At 36.8% G+C, this 24,885-nt stretch overlaps 1 protein-coding gene across 12 annotated transcripts in view; it reads left to right on the forward strand.

Moving 5' to 3' along the window:
* Positions 1-24,885, forward strand: part of sox5 (SRY-box transcription factor 5) — a 283,238-nt gene that overhangs the window by 168,998 nt on the left and 89,355 nt on the right. For 2 of the 12 annotated variants that reach the window (XM_055190504.2, XM_055190514.2), the window contains exon 1: positions 16,846-17,098. The exons of 6 other annotated variants lie outside the window; for them this stretch is intronic. In XM_055190504.2, coding sequence (XP_055046479.2) covers positions 17,061-17,098 — 38 coding nt within the window. In that variant the 5' untranslated portion in view covers positions 16,846-17,060. Of the gene's footprint in view, positions 1-16,844; positions 17,099-20,624; positions 20,644-24,885 lie in introns of those variants that run through there. 4 more of the 12 variants (XM_055190503.2, XM_055190513.2, XM_055190515.2 and 1 more) reach the window with 3 other exon arrangements.

The following is a 24,885-nucleotide window of genomic DNA, read 5'->3' on the forward strand; positions in this document are numbered from 1 at the left end:
CGTCGGGTCGCGGTCCTGTAGTTCGAGTAAAAACTACAAAAACTTGCTTTACGGCAGACCTACAATCCAATCAGAGCCAGCTATGCTGCAATATTTACGATAGTGGTAATGGGCAATAACGCTTCTAACCTGTAGGGGGAGCAAAGAGCAAAACCTCTTTAGTGTTGGTTTAAGTGTTCGGGTGATTCTCACGAAACCATTGAAACACCACGGCACTAATGATTTTAGCTTTCAAATGTAATATAGTAACATTAAAAAGCATCAGAATTAACACAATACTGTGTTCTACTTTGCACAATGTGTGATTTCAACATAAGAATTTATAATTGTAAATTTTATCTCATTTTCTGCTGAAATTCTCATTACCGCAATGTGTCTGGCTGTGTTTGAACATGCGTTATGTTGTAATATAATAAAATTAACACAAAAATATTAAGAAAAAGATAAATGGATGTTTTGCTAGACTACTTTAGATGACAGAAAAAATATTTACTGAATATTCATGTATAATAATAATGAAGAAAAATTAGGAACATGATGTGTCCATGCCTGATGTTCTCATCCTCCGCAACACTTTTTGAGAACAGTTTAAGCACACATACAGAATTTTAATAAAGTTTGATTTTGAGTGACCAAGCACATGGACCAGTTACTTCAAGATGGCTACCAGGTAAGATCATTTTTTTACAGTTAATTTGAAATATTGTCTTGTCAGAATGCTTACACGACATTTTGATTATCATTACCGCAACAGATGCTTATTAAATGTTAATTTAATTAATAGAAGCATAATACTTTGATTTTAAATGCATGTGCAGAATCTCCAAATTATGTTCTTTCAGGTTTGTCATGTCATTTTGAAAATATGTCAGTGTTGATGTTTTCTGACTGTTGCGGTAATGAGATTTTTTAGGACTAATTTTTAAAATTATGTTACAAAAAGTGTTAAATGATAAGTAAAAGTTTTTAAATTAATGTTCCCATTTACTCCAGACTTTGTTTTTCAATGTCTGGTGGGAAAAAAAAGTAAATTTATGCAATTTTTACATTTTCATGCTTGACATGCTTAAAACCAAGTTTTCGTGAGAATCACCCATTCAAACAATATATTTCCAATCAACAATTAAACCCGATAGCTGTAGCATAACTTTTGTTACTTAAGCCAAGATGCGCTACAACAAAATTTTCGAGGTTGTTTCAGATACAGCCGATCCACACAGGTTGACAAGCACCTGACCAGACTGTGTATAAATGCCCCCACCCCAGAGAAATGTCAGTTTTTATCAATTGATGGTTGGTTGGTTGTTTTAACTGAAAGGTGAGATTTTTGTCGCCAGAGCGCCCATATTGAGTGTTGCATTTCTCCCATATATAGCAATTCTGGGCTATCTTTGGCGCTATGTAGGCTGATACAATAATGCGTTATGATGTATGCTGCCTTAAAAATATTTTCATACTGTTTGTATACAATATGCATTTTAATTGCTTTTGGCAAGTTTTACCTGTACTTAAAATTCTTTTAGTTTCAACCCATAACATCTTAAAACCAAACAAAGTACGGCTAGCATGTGTGGGTTTGTTAGTGTGGGTGTGCTTTTGTCGTGTTTGTTTCTGCACACTTGTCTTTTGAAGAAAATTTCCCCTGTTGTGTTTCATGTGCATTCAAACTGGAATCCGACGACACGCTCATAATTTTCGTAAGTCATCTCTCTCCAAATCTCTTCAAAGATTTGCAGAGTGCCAAAGATTTGCGACGTGTTTCCCCGGGCCAGTTCTGGCGCGGCGCGGCAATGGAAAAAATACAAACGGCAATATCTGAACAGAAAATGTTTTTAAAGGGCCGGCGTCGAGATGAACTTTCAGATGTGTCTCCAATGTGACGCATCTGCTGTGTGTTGTACATCTGTTCTTAAGCCACTGAAAGCTGACAGGAAGTATTTTCATTATTGAAGCGCTGCTGATTATTTATTCATACACCCAATCATTTGTTCACCCACCTGTTTATTCATTCACTCATTCACTCTCTCTAAATAGCTGCTTGATTTGAAGGATGTTCCCGATCTCTTTACAGAGAAAATGAGAGTGTTTTGTGCTTTGAAATTGCTTTGCTCTGAGTTTACATATGGAAGCCAACTGAAATGTTGGAATTTAGGCCCACTCTTGATGCTCTTGACCAGATACAATCGCGCGTTTGTGTATATTCGTGACTACACCTGATCATTATTGCTGTTTTGGCAGAAGCGGTAGGGGCTATCGTGGCACGTCCTTTCTGTGGTCTGCTTACCGTCATGGCAACCATGCTGTGTCCTGACTCCTGAGTCTTCTAATGGCGGCATTTATTGCATGATGTCACCTGTGTGAGCATGCTTTTCTTTGACTTCTGTTACACACACACATAAGAGGAAAATGAGACACTCAAAACATGGTTTAGCATTGCTTTAAAAGGGAGGTGTGTAATTTTGCAATGTAAAAGGAATTGATTTTTCCCAAAAGCGTAAACACTGTGACAGTACTGTCCAACCAGCAGCACTGGCTTAACCAATCACGTTTGTTTGGGGCGGGACTATCAGTTTGACTAATCATTTGAATGGTTGATTTGAATGAGATTGAATACACCAAAACAGTCCATTTTGAGATTGTTGCGCTATTTTGTTTTTGTGCGCTTTATGGTTAAAAAACACATTATTTTCCACATACCGTACATTTTTGTAGCTCCAAATATACTGCTTTTCTCAAATGCATTGATTTTGTACAAAACTCCCTGAATTGGCCAGCTAATCTGTACGATATGATTGGTCTGAATATCTCTGATGTCAGCAGGAAATGTGACGCTCCTTACCATGTTTGAAAGATTCGCTCACAATGCAATGCGGTTCAAGCGGGAGGAATTATGATAATGTCGGTCTTGTTTACATCACTACAATCCGTGTATTTGTTGTAGTCCAAAAAAGGAGATTTACGTTGGCGACGATAACTCGCGTCATCGTTTACTTTGTTTTTTTTTACCTTTTGCATATCGTTAACATGGACTAATACACACCTACACACCAAAGGAAATGTAAAATCGTGAATCGGACGATAGGTGCTCTTTAAGATACAATAGACACTTATCTTATACCTAAACACATGTACTTCATAAGACAAAACCTACTTTTAATGTACAATATATTCCTGCCACCTACATATTTGTGTATGTAAAAGAAAACCCTTGCATTTTTTTCACTCGTTGAAACAATAGATAGTGTGCGTATTTTCGAACGAGATGTCTGTCGAGATCGGCGAACAGATGGCAATTGGTCATTGTTGAATATCAAAAGGTGCATGGCATCGGAAACAAGACCATGCGACAGGGGTGGAGATGTTGGAGGACGTACAAGGAGGTACAAGCAAAAGGGAAGGTGCAGAATTTATGTAGTACATCGCTAGATTGGCATCTGCTGTAGTATACAGTCACTCCTCTTGTTAATGTCAGGGTGCCATGGTTTAAAACAAGGGTATTGTGTCCCACTCACACACACACTCACACACACACACACACACGGTTTCCTCCCCTCCGCATGCTATGCAGTCTGCTTGGCGATGCCCTCTGTGCCATCTGTAGCCTGTGCCCTATGTGTGTGCCCCTCCCCCACCCTCCTGCACTGTAATGGGTGGGCTTAACCATCTGTGTGCCAGAGGGGGATCACAGGAAATAGATACAGTAACACACAAACACACGTACATACACCCACTGTGATACTTGTCCAGATTTATTTTCTGTGCATTTGACCCGTGATAGTATTATTACCCCTATACTAGCATGTACTCTTCATGTAAGGACAGTATGCCAATTATAACAATTATTCTGTCACATTTACAGTACATTTATGCATTTGGCAGACATTTTTATCCAAAGTGACCTACAGTGCGTTACAAGGTGTACATTTTTATCAATTTGTGTTCCCTGGGTTCAAACCCGTGACTTTTAGCACTGTAAATGCAGTTCTCTACCACTGAGCTATACAGGAGCATATATGTGGGATTATATATGTAGAGTTTTCGTTTTATACAGTGTTAGATTTATACAGTGTACTGTAACATCCAGACTAGTTGAGTCTCTTGTGTCCAAAATCTATTGACAGCTTTTGAAATGAATAACAAACATGTCTGCTTTCAAATAATTGATACCTCTTAAAATATCTCTTAATATATTATCTTAATATTTCATACTTACAATAACAAATTCAATCAAATGTTTGTATGGCATACACTGAAAAAAATGATTCATTCAATTTACTCAATTTTTTGAAGATAAGTGGTCGCAATCAATTTATTTAAGCTACATTTAAAAAATATTTTGTTTTGTTTTGTTTTTCTATTTTTTTTTGTTTAAATGTAGCTTAAATAAATTGATTGTGACCACTTACTTTAAAAAAATTCAGTATATTGAATGAATCATTTTTTTTCAGTGTAATATCTGTAATAGTCTCTCTACTCTCTAGTTATCATATTGGCTATTAAACACACATTGGTCAACCACTAGTAAATGAAATACTTTGGATCGTGCTACGAGCAATATGGCTGGCTATACTTATTTGCCACATCAGATAAATAAATAAAAGGTCATAAAATATTAATTATTAAAATTACTTTATTGTTATGGAGAGGAATTGGCATTGTCTGTCATCATGGGATTTAAACTTTTTGTTATGGACTTATTCTTTGTGCTATCAATTTTATAATATTTATTTAGGGTTAATTTTTTAGATTTCCCGTTTTTAGTGGAGTGGGGATGCTTTCAGAAAAGCACACAGCCAGTGGATATTGCCCATTTTCAGCCTCACCTCACAAATTTCCGTGGTATAGTCACGGAATATTTAGCTCATTTATCCGTGTCATTGTCATGGATCTCCACATTTTTCCGTGTCCGTACCAGGGACTTTCTTTTCCGTGTCAGTTTCACGTATTGGTCACTGGTAATTGTTTTTCCTATTTTCTTACCATTGTCGCTTGGGTTTGGGGTTAGAACGACTTTCTGTTACATAAAATGACATCCTAACCCAAACCTAACCCTAACGCCAGGTGAAATCTGATGTAAACAATTGACAATGTATCTATATTTCACGGATTATACGCATTTGTGGACAAAAATGGTCATTGGATGTATTTTATTGGAGAGTTTTTATGGGTTATTCACACATCTGAAACAGACTAGATTCGATTCGCGATTGTTATACCAAGACAAAGGTAAGGAGTCCCGTTTATATTTTGCATGTTGTCATTTGGACTTCTGTAACAAAATACTACATTTATGATGCTAAAGCATCTGTATCTCAAAACAGAGACCATACACTGATGCTAAACCCATAGACCTTTAAAACGATGTATAGTAATGTTAATATTATTCATGTTTGTAGACAGTAGGCTATATAGATATTGTTAGCAGCGTTAAAAAAAACTGACCGAGCTAGTGCGCGTCGAGAGGTTAAAAGTGACATCCTAACCCAAAATCCAAATCTAACCCCATACCGAAGCGATAACTGTTTAAAAATAGGAAAAACAATTGAGTAACCAATACGTGAAAAGAAACACAGAAAAGAAAGTCAGTGGGACGGACACTGAAAAATGCAGAGATCCGTGAAAATGACACGGATAAATGAGCAAAATATCCTGTGACTATACCATGAAAAATTTGTGAGATCAGGTTGCCATGTTTGCTATTTAAAGAGATATATTTATGTGGAAAAAAATGATTTTATCAGACCTATTTATTGTATGTATTGTTTTCGCATTAACTCTCATTTTAAAGTATGTATTTCATTTTTTAATTTTCATAACTATATTTTAGAAACACTCTAGCAAATACTGGGTTATTTCCAAGCCAGTGTTGTGTCAAAAAAGCACAAAATGTTTATTTTTGACACAACAAGCACTCTGGGTTAAAACAACCCAGCATAAGTTAAATTACAACCCAACGGTTCGGGTTTGCCCCTTTTTGACCCAACGCTGGGTTGAAACTAACCTAGCATGTTTTAGTGTGTATACATGTGTTATGAATGTGACAAAAATGGACACGTTTTGGAATATTTATAGGAATTCTATGCATTATGAAAAGTTGCCCTTATTGTATTTTCTACTTTCCTGTCCCATTTTTTTCTCTTTCACTTCCGTCCTTTGCATTCCCCTGAGGAAGTTAACGCTGGATGACAGTGTTTGAGGGTATTTGGCATTGTGGGAATAGGGAAAGTCTTGGATGTTTGGCAGGGTTAAGATGGTGTGTATGTGTGTCTGTGTAAGGAAGGATCTAGGATGTTTGGAAGAGATTACATGGCACCATGTCTGACAGTTTGGCATGGCGAGCTTTGGCTGTGTGTGTTAGGTAGTCTAGGAGATGTGCTGCTCTGAGGGTCACCAGTGTCAGGTATTTGGCTGGAAAGGGGTGGCGGTTTAGGGGTTTGAGCTTGTAGTCCTCAGGGCCGTGGTGGGCAGAGTCGAGTGTTTGGCAACGGGGTCGAGGATGGACAGGGACGCCCATGGCACGGTTGAAGAAAGACGGCTGGAGGATTATGCTATTGCCAGAAACTGTAAAAGAGAGAGGCAGAGAAGAGTTTGGGTGGCGGAAAGAAAGCTGAAAGAAGATGTGCCTTCAGGTAAACCGGATTAAAAGAAGATCTGCATTTGTGCTTGCATTTCTCTCTCCCTCGAAGGCTTATTAGGTTCCTCAAAAGCAGTCACCACGAACAGGAACACCACAGCTTTAACCTTCTTTCCTTATATGAATAAAAACTACTTATCTTATCATTCTACACAATAATTAAACAATTATTTTTATCAACTGAGCTTCTGAGACAAAGCTGAGTTACATGAAACATAGTTTACTAAACTCTCTATTAAGAGTTCCCGAGCTGTGGAAGAGTGACCTCTTTCTATGGTAGACACAATGAACAGTAAACTCTGTTTTCATCTCCAGTAGAGCTTTGGCCTTTACTTCATTCACTGTAAAAAGGCAAAGCCGACATCATTAAAGGCAGGGAGGCGGATGGAGAATGAGGAGGTGTTGCCGCTGCAGGCCGAAGTTCTGAGAGCTTCGTTACGTTCAGCTTCTTGCAGTCTTCTAGAGGAATCGCAGAAAGCTGCTGTGGAGAATCATCTCAGTGCCGCCCTTTGCCTTTCTTGTTTTCCTTTCTTTTAGCCACAGATTCGCTCCCACAGTGTGCCACCTTAAATGTTTTCAGTCCTGCCAGGTTTATTCTCTCAGACCTTAAAGTTATAGATGCAGAGATCATCATCTGCTCATACCACAAGTACACTGTAAAAAAGTTGGTTCAACTTCAAAAAAGAAGTTAGCTGGTTGCCTTCAAATTTAGTTAATTCAACTTAAAAAGAATATTTTTTAAAATAACTTTTAATAAAACTAATAAATAACTTTTTTGAGTCAGCTAATATTAAGTTGATTAGTGTACTTGTGGGATGAGCATATGGTGGTGATTTTAAGGTAACTTACTTTTTTAAGTTGAACCAACAAATAATTTTTTACAGTGCAGGTATGTTTTAAGTATTCATTTACGATAATAATTTGCTGTAATAATTCATGATAAAACAGCAAGTTTTAAAAGTACAGTAGCAAGCAGTAGTTTTCCATTGCATAGTGTCCCATGGTTTGGGTCGGGTCGGCTTACTTTTGGGGCTTTTCCACTGCCCAGATAGCAAAAAATATCTGCATGGCTTCTTTATGCCGCCAGCCCCAAGCTGTCGGCTATAGGTGCGTCCCGCTGGCGGGGATGAAACTTTTGCCGCCGAATACGTCACTCTCATTTGTTGCGAGATGCCGCCAGCATGCAGCCGGCGACCTGTTTGCGATTACGCCCTTATGACGCTTACTGCTGCCAGAGCACCGCCGGTGGTCTGCCGACTCATTGCTATCTGGGTGGGTGCAGTACGTAGTGCCCAATACTTTTTTCTGTACCACCTCGGTTGGGGTTCCAAGCGACCTGATACCAAAACATGACGCGAAAACACTGTACATCACTGATTGGTCTGAGAGAATCGTCACTACCAGTGTCATCGCTATAATGTAAAAGATTAGCTTTACCTTCATGCTAACTTGCGCTGTCTTGAGTAATCCTGTTGTCATCTGTGCTTTGCTATAAGTTTGTAACTCCCTTTTAGTGATGAAAACATTCACATGTTAAGAATCTGGAACACCTTACCAGTTTTTCCAGACTGCGGTTTGTGGCGTCACATTCGCGACGCGCACGTCCGCATATATGCTTAAATGCAACTTAAATGAGGCTCAGCGGAGCGCTTCGACTGACAACACGGGTGTTTGTCATGTGAGACAGAGGTAGTGATAAACGTTCATTCGTCATTTTTTGAGCTCCTGCAGCGCTCCATCGCGGCTTTAATGGCGAGATGAGACTCTTTCTATCATCCTTCTCCTTCTCTTTCACACTTTTTATTCCCAAGCCTGACGGGGAGGAAGTAGTTTAGTATGTTTGCGCTTGTTTCAGTCCTGTTATTGTAATGTGTACCCTGTAATCCAGCTGGATTATACTTCCTGTCGGACTATAGTAATACAAATGGCTCACTTCATACACTGATCTACATAAATCTAGGTACATTCAACCCAATCTCAAGACATTTCGTGGTATAGTCATGAAATGTTTGATTTATTTATTCTTATCATGACATGAATTTTTTTGTTTGTGTGTCAATGAGCACAAATGTCTGTATATTGTTTTTTATGTCCGCCAGCACGACTTTCTTTTTCGTGTCATTTTATGTATTGGTTTCTTTTTTTCCCCCTTGTCGCTTTGGTTTGACAATAGTTTAAAAATCGGAAGAAAAAGAATTTAGAAACTAATACATAAAATTACCTCCTAACCCAAACCCCAAGCGACAATGATTTTAAAATAGAAAAAAAAAATACATAAAATTACATGAAAAAAGACATTTGTTCTCAATGACACGAAAAAAAGAGGAAAATCATGTGCATGAACACGAATAAATAAATCATTGTGAATATACCATGAAATGCCTTGAGATAGGGTTTGTACATTGGTAACAATTCACAATAAATACATAATTTCCCTTTTTAATGACATCAGTTGAACTTTCACTTTTTAAGTTGAATCATTTGATTTATTAAAGAGAGGATTGATATAGCATAAAGTCTCATGGCAATACGTACCTACTTTATGAGGTGGCATATTTGTACGACCACCTTTATACATTTTTGTACGATTTACATTCAATCCTGGTGTTGTCAATTTACATTCACTCATGACGTTGGGGTTATGGCCGGGGTTTCATTATTTATTTTTTTCTATTCTAAAAATCGTCTGTTTTTGTATGATTCACTTTGTACAAATTCCGACAAATTAGCCAACTCGTCAACATTTCTGTGAGATCAGTCTGAAGTTACTTTTAAACTGCCATCTCTTTCTACAGACTGCACAGTGTGTATGACAGAAAAACAAGTACTGAGCTGGTCACTCCCATCCGCACGTAAAACTGTGTAGTTGTTGTGTAAGTTTTGATGTGTTGATATTTACCATTACAAGATGACTGACAGCAACAAAGTAACGTGGATGGACTTCCAGAGAGTGTGTATGTGTAAAGGCGGTCCTCTCTGCTGAAGAGGGAAGATAAGGACTCTATCTTAATGGCTTCTCTCGTCTGCCACTCAGCCATCAGACAGAGATTTCCTCTCCCTCAGTCCAGATAAACACACTTCACAACCTTGTCACACTCCTCGCACAAGTCGTGGAAAGAGAGAGAGAGGATGTGAATGAGAGATCGACAGCAGAGATGTTTGTCCTATAAAAATGTATCATTAAAGGGGACATATCATAAAAAATCAGACTTTTGTCATGTTTAAGTGCTATAATTGGGTCCTCTGTGTTTCTATCAACCTAGAAAAGTTGCAAAAAGATCAACTCAGTAACTTAGTTTTGGTAAACCACTCTCTGCAAGCATGTGAAAAAATCATTGAAATTTGGCTCCCCTTGTGATGTCAGAAGGGGATAATACCGCCCCTTAATCTGCACTATCCAACCACTGCACTGCCATTTAGTGCAGAGATCAGCTTATTTGCATGTTAAAGAACACCACATTTTTGCTTACACCTACAAATTGGCAATTTTAAAGTTATAATAAATTATCTATAAAGTATTTTGAGCTAAAACGTCACATATGCACATATGATTTATTTGACATCTTAAAAAAGTCTTGTGAAATGTCACCTTTAATGCTGGTCTTAAATTCTGTTGTCATTGATTCATCCTCACGTTGTTTCAAAACTTTCACAAAAGTATGAATTTTCAAGAAAGCAGTGTTTGTTCTTGTTTAAATAATGGAAGTAAGTGGAGCTTTCAATCTCTTTTTTTACATGAATGTGTCATAATTGAATGAGAATCAGAGCAAAATGTAAACATAAAGTGTTTTTGTAGAGAAAGCAATACCTGATACAGGAACAAATAGTTCAGACTGGTTTTGTAAACTAAACCAACCAATTTCTTGTAAAGGACACCAAAGAATGCTTCATTTATAAATGTGACATTGCTAATTCTCTCATGAACGTGCCAAGGAGAGCTACAATTACAAGATTTTCAGTGTATAATGACTAAAAGCTATTGTGTGGCAGTAAGATGACTTTGTACAAGCATTTGACTTAAAAGCTGAATTTCTCATTCATTTAATTGTGTAGAAAAAAGCAACCAGTCTTCAATTTCTTCTTCTGTATTCCACAGACAAAAGCAGGTTAGGTGTAGTACATTTTGATAGAGATTTCATTTTTGTGTGCCAGTAAAAAACGTTTATGCATTATATTCTGTTCTTGTGAAAGATTTAAGTACCGATGGGGTTCAGAAAGCAGAACCTTCCTTTACCTCATAGGGGGTAATAGCTGAACTTTAATGTTGTGTGTGTAGCAGTGGAAGGGAGTTGTTTACTGCCCGTCTGTGTCAGACCCTCACTTTTCGGGGCCTCTAATGCAGCACAGCTGTGAGGGTTTCGGACACTACACATCTGCTGAAGGGACCTATTGTGCGTTTACATGTGTGTGTGCCGCATGTGCATATTTGTGTTAGAGATAAACAGATAAAGACCAAACATACGTGCATGTATGTTTCCACAGTGCAAATACATTTCTGTGTCATTTTTTATATAACAAGGTATCCAGTAGGCAACGTGTGAAAGTGTCTACATGCATGTATGTGCATCAGTAAAGTGCACAACATTTATATTTAAGCATTTGGCGGATGCTTTTATCCAAAGTGATTTACAATACATTCAAGGTATACATTTTATCAGTATGTTTATTCTACGGGTGCACCGATATATGCCGATATACACTAATAATACGTGCCCGACAAATATTCGCACAGCCGATATTATTCACAGCTATTTCGTGTAGGCTACTATGGCTTTTGATCAGTAAGTCCTTATCGATCTGAAATTACTGTTAGTTTGAGTCGTTTATAACATACATTTGAAAAACGACACTCGTGAAACATAATCATTATAGATATTCTTATTATCATGAAAATACCTGAAAAGGTTTGAAAAACAGCAATATAAATATATCCTTAAGACATTTCCTGGAACTGCGTGTTATTATCATAGCTGCATGTGTGTGGTTCTTCGTCTGCAGCGCATATTGAGTTTCTCCACAAGAGCGCCCTCTGGCTTTTGGATGTAGCGGCATTTCACCATAATTCATTGGGAAGCATAGCAAACATCATCAGCCGATATATCGGTGCACTCCTGGTTTATTCCCTGGGAATCGAACAACATAATCTCAAGGCAATTTGTATGTATTTTACAAGGTGGCTAATTCCTCTGACCAAAATGTATACGTTTTTGTATGATTTCCTTTTGCCCCTGTGACGTTGGAATCATTATGGTCAATATTGTTTTTTTTAACAATCATAACTTTTTGTTCTCATACGAATTCATACAATTTAGCAAACTCATAAAGTTACTAGCAAAATGCCCTCTTATGGGCCAATCACACCAAACACTTTTTAACTCTTTCCCCGCCATTAACGAGTTATCTCGTCAATTAAGAGAAAACATTTGAAAACATGACTCTTTCCTGACAAGTTTTTACGGTTATTTGTAATTCCGCTATTATCAACAAGATGGTGGTCTTAACAAATAAAAAAACTGAAGCAAAAACTAATTTAATTAAGTTTAAACTCTGTGTAAATTTTGATAAACGTTCTAAATCTGATCTCTAGCAAAATTCCTTTTCAAAAACAAAATTATTTCAGCTTTTTGCTAAAAATTTTGTATTTTTGAAGAAACCTACCCATATTTAAAGTGCACCTATGCTCCGATTCACGATTTTACATTTCCTTTGGTGTGATAGAGTGGAATTAGTTCATGTTAACGATATGCAAAAAGTACATACCCCAAAGCAAACGATGGCGCGAGTTATTGTCTCCAACGTAAATCGTAAAAAAACGTAAAAAACAAACACACGGATTGTCACATTAGCAGAAACTTTCAAAAGTGGACGTTTGCTCTGACCTTGATCGAGGGTGAGAGGTGTACAAACACGCAGGAGACAGTTAAGCTATGTTTATACTGGATGCGTCCACATAAGCGTTGGTGCGTGGCAAAAATGATGTCAATGCAGAGTTGGCGGTCCCAATTTCGGATGGAGGTGTGCCGACAATTTTTTAACTGCGCGCATCCGCATCCGAAAATGACCGACCTCGAGGTGATTCTCGCCGAACAGGCAAGCCTGTGACGTATCTCTTTGATTAATCCATGAACAAAAATGCATATACTACTTATCTCGCACTCCTAAAGTAAAGTATGGAAACCTTACCATTTAAAACAGAAATGTTTTACATATGATTATTATAATTATAATATATATTGATATATTAAAATATTATTTTAAATATATACAAATTATAATGTTTAATAAAGACATATTTAAGAGATTGATGTTCTCATATTTATATATCAAGCTCGGATGTTACAAGCACCAGGGTTGTTCTAGCGGATGACTTTGTGTTTGTGTTTGTTTTTGCACTCGATTGCTCGCTTCGCCCCCTGGTGGTTCAAAGAAGAGTGCAACAGCAAGCGTGTCAACTATAAATGCCTCGTCCATTTGTGGAGTCGCGATCAGGACCAAAGCGCGAGTATAAACAAAGCTTTAGTGAGCGCAGTCTCCGGTTGTTTCAAGCAACTTCTGTCAACACAACGAAAGGCCCGTCTCTCCGCTCATTCGACTGGACAATGGAAAAAAGCGTATGACGTTGGCCGCCACTGCCATAAACGCTTTCTGTGTTATCGGCCCATGAGTGAGCTACATGAAAATTCATAAAACCCACTTTTGGAAAAGTAAAATTTGTGGATTTTTCAGCATGGAGCGAATCTGGAGAGTTTGAACCTTGAAAACACCTGCCTTCTCCTTTGATGCACTCATTCTTTTATTTTGATCTTTATGCATAGCAGCTTTTAAAGTGGATGAAACTGTTTGGAAATGCCTTTTTATCTCTGTTCTGATGAATTTTCTGCTTCACGTCTTTTGTCTGTTGTTGATGTCATTTCAACTCTCTTCTTTTATTTTCATCTGTTTCTCCATCACCTTGTAGCCTTGACTTGAAAGATCGTTAAAATGTTTAACTACAGATAATTGCTACCTGAGAGAAGCTAATTAATGCGCTGCTTGTGTCGGCGTGTGTGTATTTGAATGCATGCATGTGTGTGATTTGTATTCACTGTATACTGTTCGCTTTAAAAACTATTAAATCTCTGAATGCCACACACGCAACGTGCTATTTGAGCTTTTATACTTTTTAGTGGTGATTTCCAAGGCAAGCATCGCTATTGCTATCGCTTATAATTAACGTTAGGGCTTTGAACAAATTAACCTTTAACTTGTCCCACGCTGTGTGAGCAATGTGTCTGACCAGACTCGGTGAACGTGTTTAAGTGAAATTACTGAACCTAAACATGAGCCTGATGAAAATGCTCATTTACAAGAAACCGTCAGACGCACTTAGAGGGTTTTGCATACTTATTGTGTACATGCGTGTTGTTCAGGGTAGGTTTAGGGTTACACATTGTTAATCCTCATTTTGTTTTAACTTAAATAAATAAGTACACTTAACCTAAACCTATTCCTCCATTACTCAAGTGTTTTAGTATAATGCATGAATTGAATAATTTCTTTCATTCAACGAGAAATTTTGAGTTGAATTAATTTATTTGATAAATATCTGAAATTTGAAATGTTACCATCATCCATTGCAGCATGCATAAATTAACTGCTACTGTTATATGAGTGTTGTTTTACTGTTTGTTGTCTTAATTTATACTACGGCAGTTGTTATCTTTGTTGCTTATTATTTTTGTGATGAAGTCAAGAGCTCATCTTTTCACTTGAGATTTGATTACTGTCACCATTATTGAGAGTTGTGTGTTGAGTGTTGAGGTCTCTTTGTGAAGTCGAAACCTTTGCTTTACTTGATGTTGATAACACGTGTGAAATAAAGTTTCTTATATTATTAACTGACCATTTGTAGTACATTAAATGTTTAGCTAACAAGGATATATTGCTGGAATTTTACGTTCAGTGAACAATTTTTTTTGTTAAGGGCTGTGTGTTACCCTATGTTTTTAAACTAAAAAATTATATCAAATCAAGATATATTTTATGTTACTTTAACTTAACAAATGAAGTAAAAATTTCAACTTGTTTTTAAAAGTTATATCAACTTATTATAAGGCACGTTGGAATGCTTAATCCTGATTGGCCAGTTGCGAGTTTGTAGTGTAGCAGTGTAGTGTAGGATAATATCATCAAAATTCTAGACTTTTTAAGCACACTTGCTAAACTGTTCGCTTTAAATGCTTATACTTCTGTCTGCGAATGTTGATTCATACCGAAATGCTTTTTTGCATAGTTGTGTTTGACAAATAAAAATGTCTCGGGTTACGTATGTAACTGTTGTTGCCTGAGAAGGGAACGAGTCACTGCGTCTCCCTTGCCATATTCCTGCGTCCCTGTAACGCCGTCTTTGGCAATATTTCAGATAGCGATTTACTTCCTGGCTCCCGCGTCACCCTGTCTTTGTCGTTAAGCCTCACCATTGGTTGAATTTGATATACACATTCAGATGCACTTACCCCTGGAGGCGTCCCCAAAGTATCACCACAGTGACGCAGCACGAGTTCCCTCGAAAGGGAGTTGTAACAATGTATCTTAAAAGGTAACGCAATGTAACCTTGCTCTCACTTGAAATCTGTCCCCACATTTACTCCTTGAATTTGAGGGTATTGGACCTGGAAAGTCATTGAAAGGTCCTTAAATTTTTAGTTAACTAAGGTGTGGGAACCCTGTTTTGAGGGTGAACTGAGCATAAAACCCCTGCTGGCATCATTCATTTCATTTTCGCTTTCAGCTGTCCTTTTCTGCAAGTATTGTGGCGTAAACAAAATGGCCCACGTGACGCCCAGACGCAGTCAGTCCAGGTGTGTGTTTGTCCACAGGTATGCTGCTTATTATTTCCCAAAAATGCACAAATAATGCTACCAAAAATCGAGAAGTCATGACACACGGCTATTTTAAGTTTGCTAACTTACTAAACAAATTGCATTATATTCAGATCCCATAAATGACATTCATTTTCATCGGGATAAATTGGGTTTACTAAATGCAATTTAAAGAGTATTTTTGTTGTGTAATAGATGTTTGTTGAGTATCACCATGACTTCGGTGGACAAATGAAAGAAATACGATAAGGGTTTGTGTTTGTAACGCCATGTGACAAGCGTCTGTTTAGAAAGGTGGACTGCAGCGTGTGTGTTTCTGGGTCTGAGGTTGAGAAAGACTGACACTCTGTTTAAAGTTCAGCGTAACAGGCTTGCTGCTGTATTTCAATCTGTCAGACTTGCTTTACTCCGTTTAGAAGAATAGCTCTTTTCTTTTCTCTCACTCTCTAGCTCTCTCTATCTCTCTCACTCTCTCTCTTTCTATAAAATAGACTGACAAGGGCAGTACGTTAGTTACACTGTGAAAACAGAAAGCATAATGGTCGCTCTTAAATGTTCATGCGGTTGACATGCTTCATTTCTGCATTCTGGGTAAATTAGGCTACTTTGGGCCATTTTTTTTACTTAAAGGTATAGCGGAGGATTTTCTCGAATTTTAGAAAAGAACCGCCTTCTCCACTTTTTTAAAAAATGCAATTGCACAACACTACTGATTGACAACTAGGAGGACCAATAGTCTTGATGATCCACCCGGAAACAGAAAATCCTCCACAATACCTTTAAGTAACCTAATGTACCTTTTTTTAATGAAAGTTTGTGATATTGTACAATAATAGTTTCTTAATTTCTTTGTAAAAAAATCTGTCATCATTTATTTGTCCCTGTGTCATTCCAAACATGTATGACTTCCCTATTCTTTTAAAGGATGTTGACACTTCAATGAAAAGTGAATGGGGACTGAGCCAGTCATAACATTCATTCACATAGTAACATTTGCGTTCCACAAAAGTCAGTCATAAAAGTTTAAAGCAACATGAATATGAGTAAATGCTTATATTTAATATTTAACTAAATTAAATTGCTAAAGTAAAAAAAAATTAAAATGAAAAGTTAGGTAAATTTGTTATGAATTAAGAGTTTCGCATGACACTTTATGAGTCTGTTGTGTACGTAAAGTGTATGTTTAATCACGCAGTGTGACATAGGGACACCGGGGCTGAAGGAAGGGGGCAGTGCTGCTGCATATGTGTGTGTGTATAAGAGAGAGAGTGTGTGTCCTGTTCTACACTGTGTCATGCGCTGGCCCTTTAAGAGCCGATCTAGCAGCTTAGAGCTGTGGAGAGAGGGGTGGAGAGAGAGAGAGAGAGGGTGGGAGTGCGAGGTTCGGCGTGTGAGAGTGTGTGTACGGCACAGAGAAACAGAAACAGTCTTCGGTTTAGCGAGAGGTTAGAGGAGCACCAGGCAGCGGGCGTGCATGTGCGAGTGTGTGTTCTCGGAGGTCTCCGGGTTTTGGAAGTGTATGTTGTCGTGGAAGGACTCCTGCATCTCAGACCCCTTATTTCAGCATGCTTACTGAGCCTGAGCTTTATCAGGAGTTTAACAGGTATGTTCACACACACGCGTATACTTTTCCATGCCGGGCAGAGAAAAGGCACAGAAAGTGTGTTTATGTAAAGAAAAAGGCTATTTTATTACTTTGTGTTGAGGCTGATGGGTTTGGCTTGTGTGAATGTGTCTGTGGTTTACAAAAGAGAAGAAAGTTCATCTTCTGATGGACGTGCGAGTTTGTGTTTACTGTGCGTATTGTCCGCAAGAAGCACTTAGTGAACACGGGACTTTGGGACGCTCAATAAGTTTCAAAAGTGTCTGGTCTAACAGGTTATCTTTGTCTGTGTGTTGTATGTTTAACGCCGTGTCCTCATGACCATGCGTGTATTTACATGCGTCTATCTCTGTGTTTAATGCGTGTGTGCATGTTAGATCGTGTTTGATAAGAGTCGGTACTCCCCCGTCAGTGTTTCCCTGGCACAACTTGTATTTCTTATTTTTATCTTCACTGATGTTTTGCTCATGTTGCACTTCTGAACTACATGCTAGAGTAAGAAACTTGCTGTGTGGTTTAAATGCAAGATATTTACTGTACCCAACCTGTTTGGTTTCCCCATTTGTTCATGTTTAGTTAATTTCACTTAGTGTGTTTTTTTTTTATTGTGGCCAGATGTTTGTGTTGGCCTTCTGTTGTGCCGAGGTGGGAAATGTTCTCACCTACTTTAATATGTCAACAAAAGTAGCTTTGCTGCAGAGAAAAGTAGGTTTGAGTTTAAAGCTCCATTGGGAAGATTTATCCATAATACTCGGTTTTAATGCAAGCTTCCCATTAATGCACACACAAACACACACACTTTTTATTGCATTATAACACTGCACTGTTTTACCAGATGAAACTAATCTTTTGTTCGGCGATAAACTCTGCGGTTTTATCCCTGAATTAAGAACACATTTATACGTCAAGAAAATGTGTTTTTAATAAATCATTGCTCTCTTGGGGGGTGAATGGGGGGGCTGTTGCAGAAAAGATAACACAACAACTCTGAGGAATTAAACATTTAAAGGATTACACAGAAAAGCAGAATGTATAGTGATAAAAGCAGGGATTACAATGACTTAGAAGAGGATGGTTAAACTCAGCTTTCCAGTAACGCTCACTGTCAGTGGTAAAACAGTGTGAGGTTGGGTTTGCCGGGTACGTTTGGGTATGGGGACACGTAGAGTTTCTGTGTGGATGTGTGAAGTTTCTCCTCTGTCCTGATGCTGACTCTTTCTACAACACTGTGAGTCTGTTTTGATATTGTAATGATGAAGATGAAGTGAGATGAACAGAAATAAAGCAAGAGAATAGATTGAATAAATTGTGACGTTTAATGGCGATGCAAAGTAAATTGAGGATTGTTGTTGTTAAAAGCATCTCTTGATTGTATCACATGAATGCTATCATTGTTAATCTGTAAAGTTGGTTAAATTTAAGAAAGTGCAGTTTACTTTAAAACTAGTGCAATTTCTTTGAATAAAAATAAGATATTTCGCAAAAAATAAGATATTTTGGAGAAATTGACACATTTTTGTGTTTCGCTTAGATGTTTGTTAGTTTGTTGTTGTTTATTTGTCTAAACATTCAGAATTGATATTTTTAACAACTAAACTAAAATGAATTAATTCAACCTAATAACAGTTATTACTTGCTGCAAAGGTATTGTTTACATTACGTTAAAGTGTAAATACATTGTTTTTATTTATTATTATTACTTTACAATAAGGATGCATTTGTTAATATTTAGGTATTGCATTACCTAACATGAACTATCAATGAACTGTTAAGATTAGTTAATGCAGCCACAACTAACATGAATAACTGTATTGACATTAACTAACATTCATGTTAGTTAATGGATTTACTAGTGTTTACTACGGTAACACTTTACAATAAGGTTCATTAGTTAACATTAGTTAATGTATTAACTAACATATACAAACAATGAACAATACGTTTGTTACAGTATTTATTCATCTTTGTTCATGTTAGATAATAGAAATAAAGCTTTTGTTCATGTAAGTTCACAGTGCATTAACTAACATTAATAAGATTTTAATAAAGTATTAGTAATTGTTGAAATTAACATTAACAAAGATCAATAAATGCTGTATAAGTGCAGTTCATTATTAGTTCATGTTAACTAATGTAGTTAACTAATGTTAACTAATGAACCTTATTGTAAAGTGTTACCAATACAACCTTATTGTAAAGTGTTGTTGTTGTTGTTATTATTATTATCATTATTATTATTATTATTATTATTATTATTATTATTATTATTATTATTATTATTATTGTGTTGTATAATGGCTGTGGTTGTTTGAGTGTAGTTATGGTGAAAAAGTAGAGAGGGTATACTATGGTCAAACTGTTACATTCCTCTGGGAGAGAGAGAGAGAGAGAGAGAGAGAGAGAGAGAGAGAGAGAGAGAGAGAGAGAGAGAGAAAGGGAGAGATGAAGGGGGTGTTGGGGGATAGACTTTAACACTTCTCCATTTGTCTCCCTCCTTTAATGGATGGTTGTGTTACATCTCACTCTCTCTCTCTCTCTCCCTCGCTTTCTGCCTCAATTCTTTTTGGTAGAGAGACACTGTGGGTTCCTTTACCGCCAAGCGTGCATGACTGAACCATGCGCTTTACAATTTTTGACTCTTTTGCATGTAAATTAAACCACCATATTTTTTCTAACACATATTAGACCAAACAAGCTGCTTTGTATGAAATGCAAAGTGCGTTGTTATCTAGTTAACGGGATGTGTGTTCCTAAAATTGGCCACAGATGGAGCTAAATATGACCTTTGGGGATATTCAGGGATGCACTCATTTGAAAAAAAAAGATTTATAATGAAAAATTATTCGACATGGGTTCTGTTACAGTAGTTTATAGTGAATTTTATTAGGTTTAAACAGAAGTTTATAATAATGTGTGTCAGGTTAATAATGTTTTAAAGGCAGAACGGTTTTTGTTAGGGTCATCCTCACGGATTGGTTGCTCAACTGTTTTGTCCTATTTTCTTACCATTTCGCTTCGGTTTCGCATTCCGTGACTATCCCACGGAACTTTGTGAGATCAGGTTGTCTTTAGGGATGAAAAATATAATTAAATGATAGAGGTAAATAATATGTTTGTTGGTCTGTCTCCCTGATGGACGTTCCGGGTTTTCTCTGGCCATTCCGATAACGCCGGCTCTATTTTGTAGCCCGTGTTATGAACTCTCACAAGAACCGTGTCTCCTTGTAAAAAAGGAGGAACGTTGGAAAAGAATTCTGAAGGGTTTCCTCCAGCCCTCCCTCAGATCTCCTCCCAGACCTCCCCTGTGAAATCAGCTGACTATCCGAACGTCCACTGAGATCGTTGGGAACTGAGTTGTCGTGTCGTTTCAAGAGGTTAAAGTCCAGAGTTTCACATTTATATACAGAAAGCGAGAGGGGCTAATAAGACAGAAATCGTATGACAACGGGTCAGAGGTGACGGCTCGGATGTCAGAGTAGACAATCGCATCAGGGGAAGGATAATAAAAATCAATGAGATGCTCTGCTGAACGGGTTCTGTCATGTGTAAGTTATCTGTGACAATAAAGCGTCTGTACATTTAGTCGCTTCATGCTGGAGTTTCTCGGGACATAAAAGATGCTGTGTGTGCCCGCCATGCATGTTTACATATGACCGTTACACCCGATTTGTTATTACGCCAGCCTGTATGAATGAGGTAAATGATACAGCTTTAGATGGTAATGCGTAAACAGTAAACATCGCTGTCTGTCTCATCCTTCGATATTTACATCACATAATAAAACTTTTATAGAAACCTGTGGATTTGTTTTTCAAATTGTGATATTTTAATACGGACTAGCCATCAATATTCTTCTTAAAAAAACTTTTTTTAACTCATTTAGGCCAGTGGTTCTCAAACTGGGGGCCGCGAGATGGGGGCCCCAGCTTTATGACATTTTATAAAATATACATTAATTTATAATGAATTCTATGTAATTAAACCTAATAGAATAAGGCTACTAACCAACAGCACTACTTTGTATAATATAATGTTGTTGTTTTTTTAATTAAAATGTTACGTTTTAGAACTAATTGTCATAAATTTTCTTTGGGGGGGCCGGGAAGGAATGCACCGTATATGGGGGGCCGCACGCTGAAAAAGTTTGAGAACCACTGATTTAGGCCATCCCCGAAGGAAGGGTTTGTGAAATTTAGCATGCTTCTTCTAAAAGTTTTGTCCATAGATATGTGCAAATACATGAACACATAAAAAACAAGAAGTCTGGGAAAGTTTCAATAGAAGTTTTAAGTGTGTGTGTGTGTGTGTAATATGCAAAATGCCACTAAAAACATTAGTCAGTCAAGGGAAATAAATAATAAGAGAGATGACAGGAAACTATGCAGACGTATGAAGTGATGACTAAAATACTGGCAACCCTTTGTGTGTTTGTGTGTTGATGCAGCAGTTGCCTTTGGCGCTGTGGGCACAGTGTTACTTGCTGGTGCCTTGTGTCCACCCAGCAGCAAACACACACCACTGCTTATGCGTGCGTGTTGGCGTGTACAAATGAAGTTGTTTTCGCTTCGCTCATATGACTTCTGTGTAGATCACGGTGTTTGTGACCTCACCTCCATGTCTAAACAGTAACGGATGACAGTGACATTAGGCTCTGTGTTCTTGCCTTTTGTGGCGGCTCTGGACAGGAAATCGGGGCGGCCCTGAAGCCCTCACGTCAGAGGGAAAAAACAGAGCCTGCTTTGTGTTTTCATTAAGTGTGCGCGCAAATAACGTGCGTACGTAGGGGCATGTACACGTGTGAAATTGCTCTTATACAGTGTGCGAATTATTCGAAGATGTCAGGGGGAGTTGACTTTGACAGATATTCCTTTCAAGGCATTTTCGAGTCGATGCACGACTCAAATCGACTTTCTTAATGCCACTTTGAAAGTTTTTGGTGATATTTATGATTTTAGTTATATATGTTTTCTATCCATAACTAGTTTAACTTATAAGCTAACTTTCAACTTTGATTGAAAACACTATTAAAAAGTAGTTATAAGTCTATAAAGAGCACATTTATAAAACCTCTCATATGTTAGTTTTTTCTTTATTTTTAGAGGTAGGGTATCATTCCTCATTCATAGCAGCAGTCACACCCCCTAAATTTAAACCCCTGTCTCATGACTCACAGTTTTGGTAAGTAGAAATGCTGTGATGTTAAGTTGATGTAACCCAAACATCAATATCCAAACAGGTGCTGCCTCCAATCCAGTAGCGAACACTGATTAGTGTGAATGATTAAAGCGTGAATGATTAAGAGCCCTTGCAAGTGTGCGCTACGGCTAAATTCACTTCAGCGCAGTCGCCGCTTGTTACGCTTCCACCCGCTGCCAATCGCTTCCTTCCCACAGAGAGAAAAATTGAGGGAGCTATAAATAGCTGTAAAGTAATATACTTAAAAGACAAATCGAAACCGAGACACAAACACAATTGTGCGAAAGGGGAACCATCGCATCTGTGACTTTATCATCCCGGGAGAAGAAGATTAAGAGTAAGGGAGCGAGAGAAAGGGATGAGGTTGTGCTCCGTTTATGTCCGAGTGGATTGTGAGGGGGTTTGTCTTTACTTTTGGACACACTTTGGTTTATTCCCACTGTCTGATAACTAATAAGAGTTGATCCTCATAATCCAATAATCATATTACAAGAGAATTTACCTTCACCTTTTACATTTTTTATACCATATTTTGTGTCTTAAGGAAAAATAGCACTGTTGTGACAGGTGTGTGTGTTTAGTTGTATCCACTTGTAGTTTGCTAAATCTGACTAAATTAAATCTGATGTAATGGAATGTCTTTAAATGTAAAAGTAATTATATATATATATATAAACCTGCCTCTAAATCCAGTCTCATAACCTAATAATGAGATTATGAGTATCAAAGTTTGATTTTAATAATTGATTTCACTATAATTTGTATCTGTGACATGACCTACATATATATATATATATATATATATATATATATATATATATATATATATATATATATATATATATATATATATATATATATATATATATATATATATATATATATATATATATATATATATATATATATATATATATATATATATATATATATATATATATATATATATATATATATATATATATATATATATATATATAGCCTCTACTGTAAATCCAGTCTCATAACCTAATAATGAGATTATGGGTATCAATAATGAGATTATGTGTATATTTATATATATAGACCGTTTCAGCAGTAACAACATAAACAAGCGGCTGCACGTAACTTCCGGTAAACTCCGATAAGAATAAATAACAACAAAGTTCTTTAAACGTAGTTTATTTATATAACAAGCAAAAAAACAACACATAAATTACCTAAGAAACCAATATATTTGTTATTTTCGACGAGGCATTTGTTCAAGAGATCAGTTTAGCAACTAGTCAGACCTAAAAAAAAACGAAACCGGAAGTAAGGTTCGGATCCAGACGTGTATCACGTGCGTCCGATGAAACGGTCTATACACAATTATGTGTCATCATAACCTAATAATGTATCATAACCTAATAACCTAATAATTAGGTATCATAACCTAATAATGAGTATCAATAATGAGATTATGAGTGTATATATATATATATATATATATATATATATATATATATATATATATATATACACACAATTATATAATATACACAATTATTTACTGTTGTGTTTAAATAAATAAAACTAAAGAAGACATGAGCTACCAGATGTCTTTTTTTATAAACTTTCCATGCGCAGTTGAACCTGCCTGTAAATCCAGTCTCATAACCTTATAATGAGATTATGAGTATCAAAGTTTGATTTTAATTATTGATTTCACTATAATTTGTATCTGTGACATGATGACCTATATATATATATATATATATATATATATATATATATATATATATATATATATATATATATATATATATATATACTGCCTCTACTGTAAATCCAGTCTCATTACCTAATAATGAGATTATGGGTATCAATAATGAGATTATGTGTATATTTATATATATACACAATTATATACTGTCATGTTTAAATAAATAAAACTAAAGAAGACATGAGCTACCAGATGTCTTTTTTTCATAAAGTTTCCATGCGCAGTTGGACCTGCCTGTAAATCCAGTCTCATAACCTAATAATGAGATTATGAGTATCAAAGTTTGATTTTGATTATTGATTTCACTATAATTTGGATCTGTGACATGACCTCACTCATTCAGTATTAAAGATATCAAGGTTATATTTTCACAGAATGATGATTGGCTGATTGGCATTATATATGATGATATAGCCAAAATTGACTTCATGGGAAAAGTTTGGTTTAGTTCATTACACCTAGCCTTTATATCAAAACAAAAGGTGTGCTTGTCATTGTTTGCCTATGATAATCAATTTCACTTTATATCATGCTTGGCGGTTTTATGGAAATACTTCTGACCACTGTCTGGACCTCGGATCTACAGTATGCCCGACATCAAGCATTTTCCACCGTGCATGTGACACATTTAGCCTCTAAATGATGTCCTGTCATTAGAGACACTTCTGGAGTGTTAATAACCACTGCTGATGGCGATTAGGTAAAGCTCTCAGATTCAGTATTTAAAGTACTGTTTAATGGACCCTGTATTTTGGACGATTAGCGTCTGTGGAGAAATGTACGTTGCGATATGAGAGGGACTTAGGAGAGAGCTCGATCTCCGCCTGAGCTTAAAGGGGAAGTGCGC

The sequence above is a fragment of the Misgurnus anguillicaudatus genome, chromosome 1 (genome assembly GCF_027580225.2).
Source record: "Misgurnus anguillicaudatus chromosome 1, ASM2758022v2, whole genome shotgun sequence".
Lineage (NCBI taxonomy): Eukaryota > Metazoa > Chordata > Actinopteri > Cypriniformes > Cobitidae > Misgurnus > Misgurnus anguillicaudatus.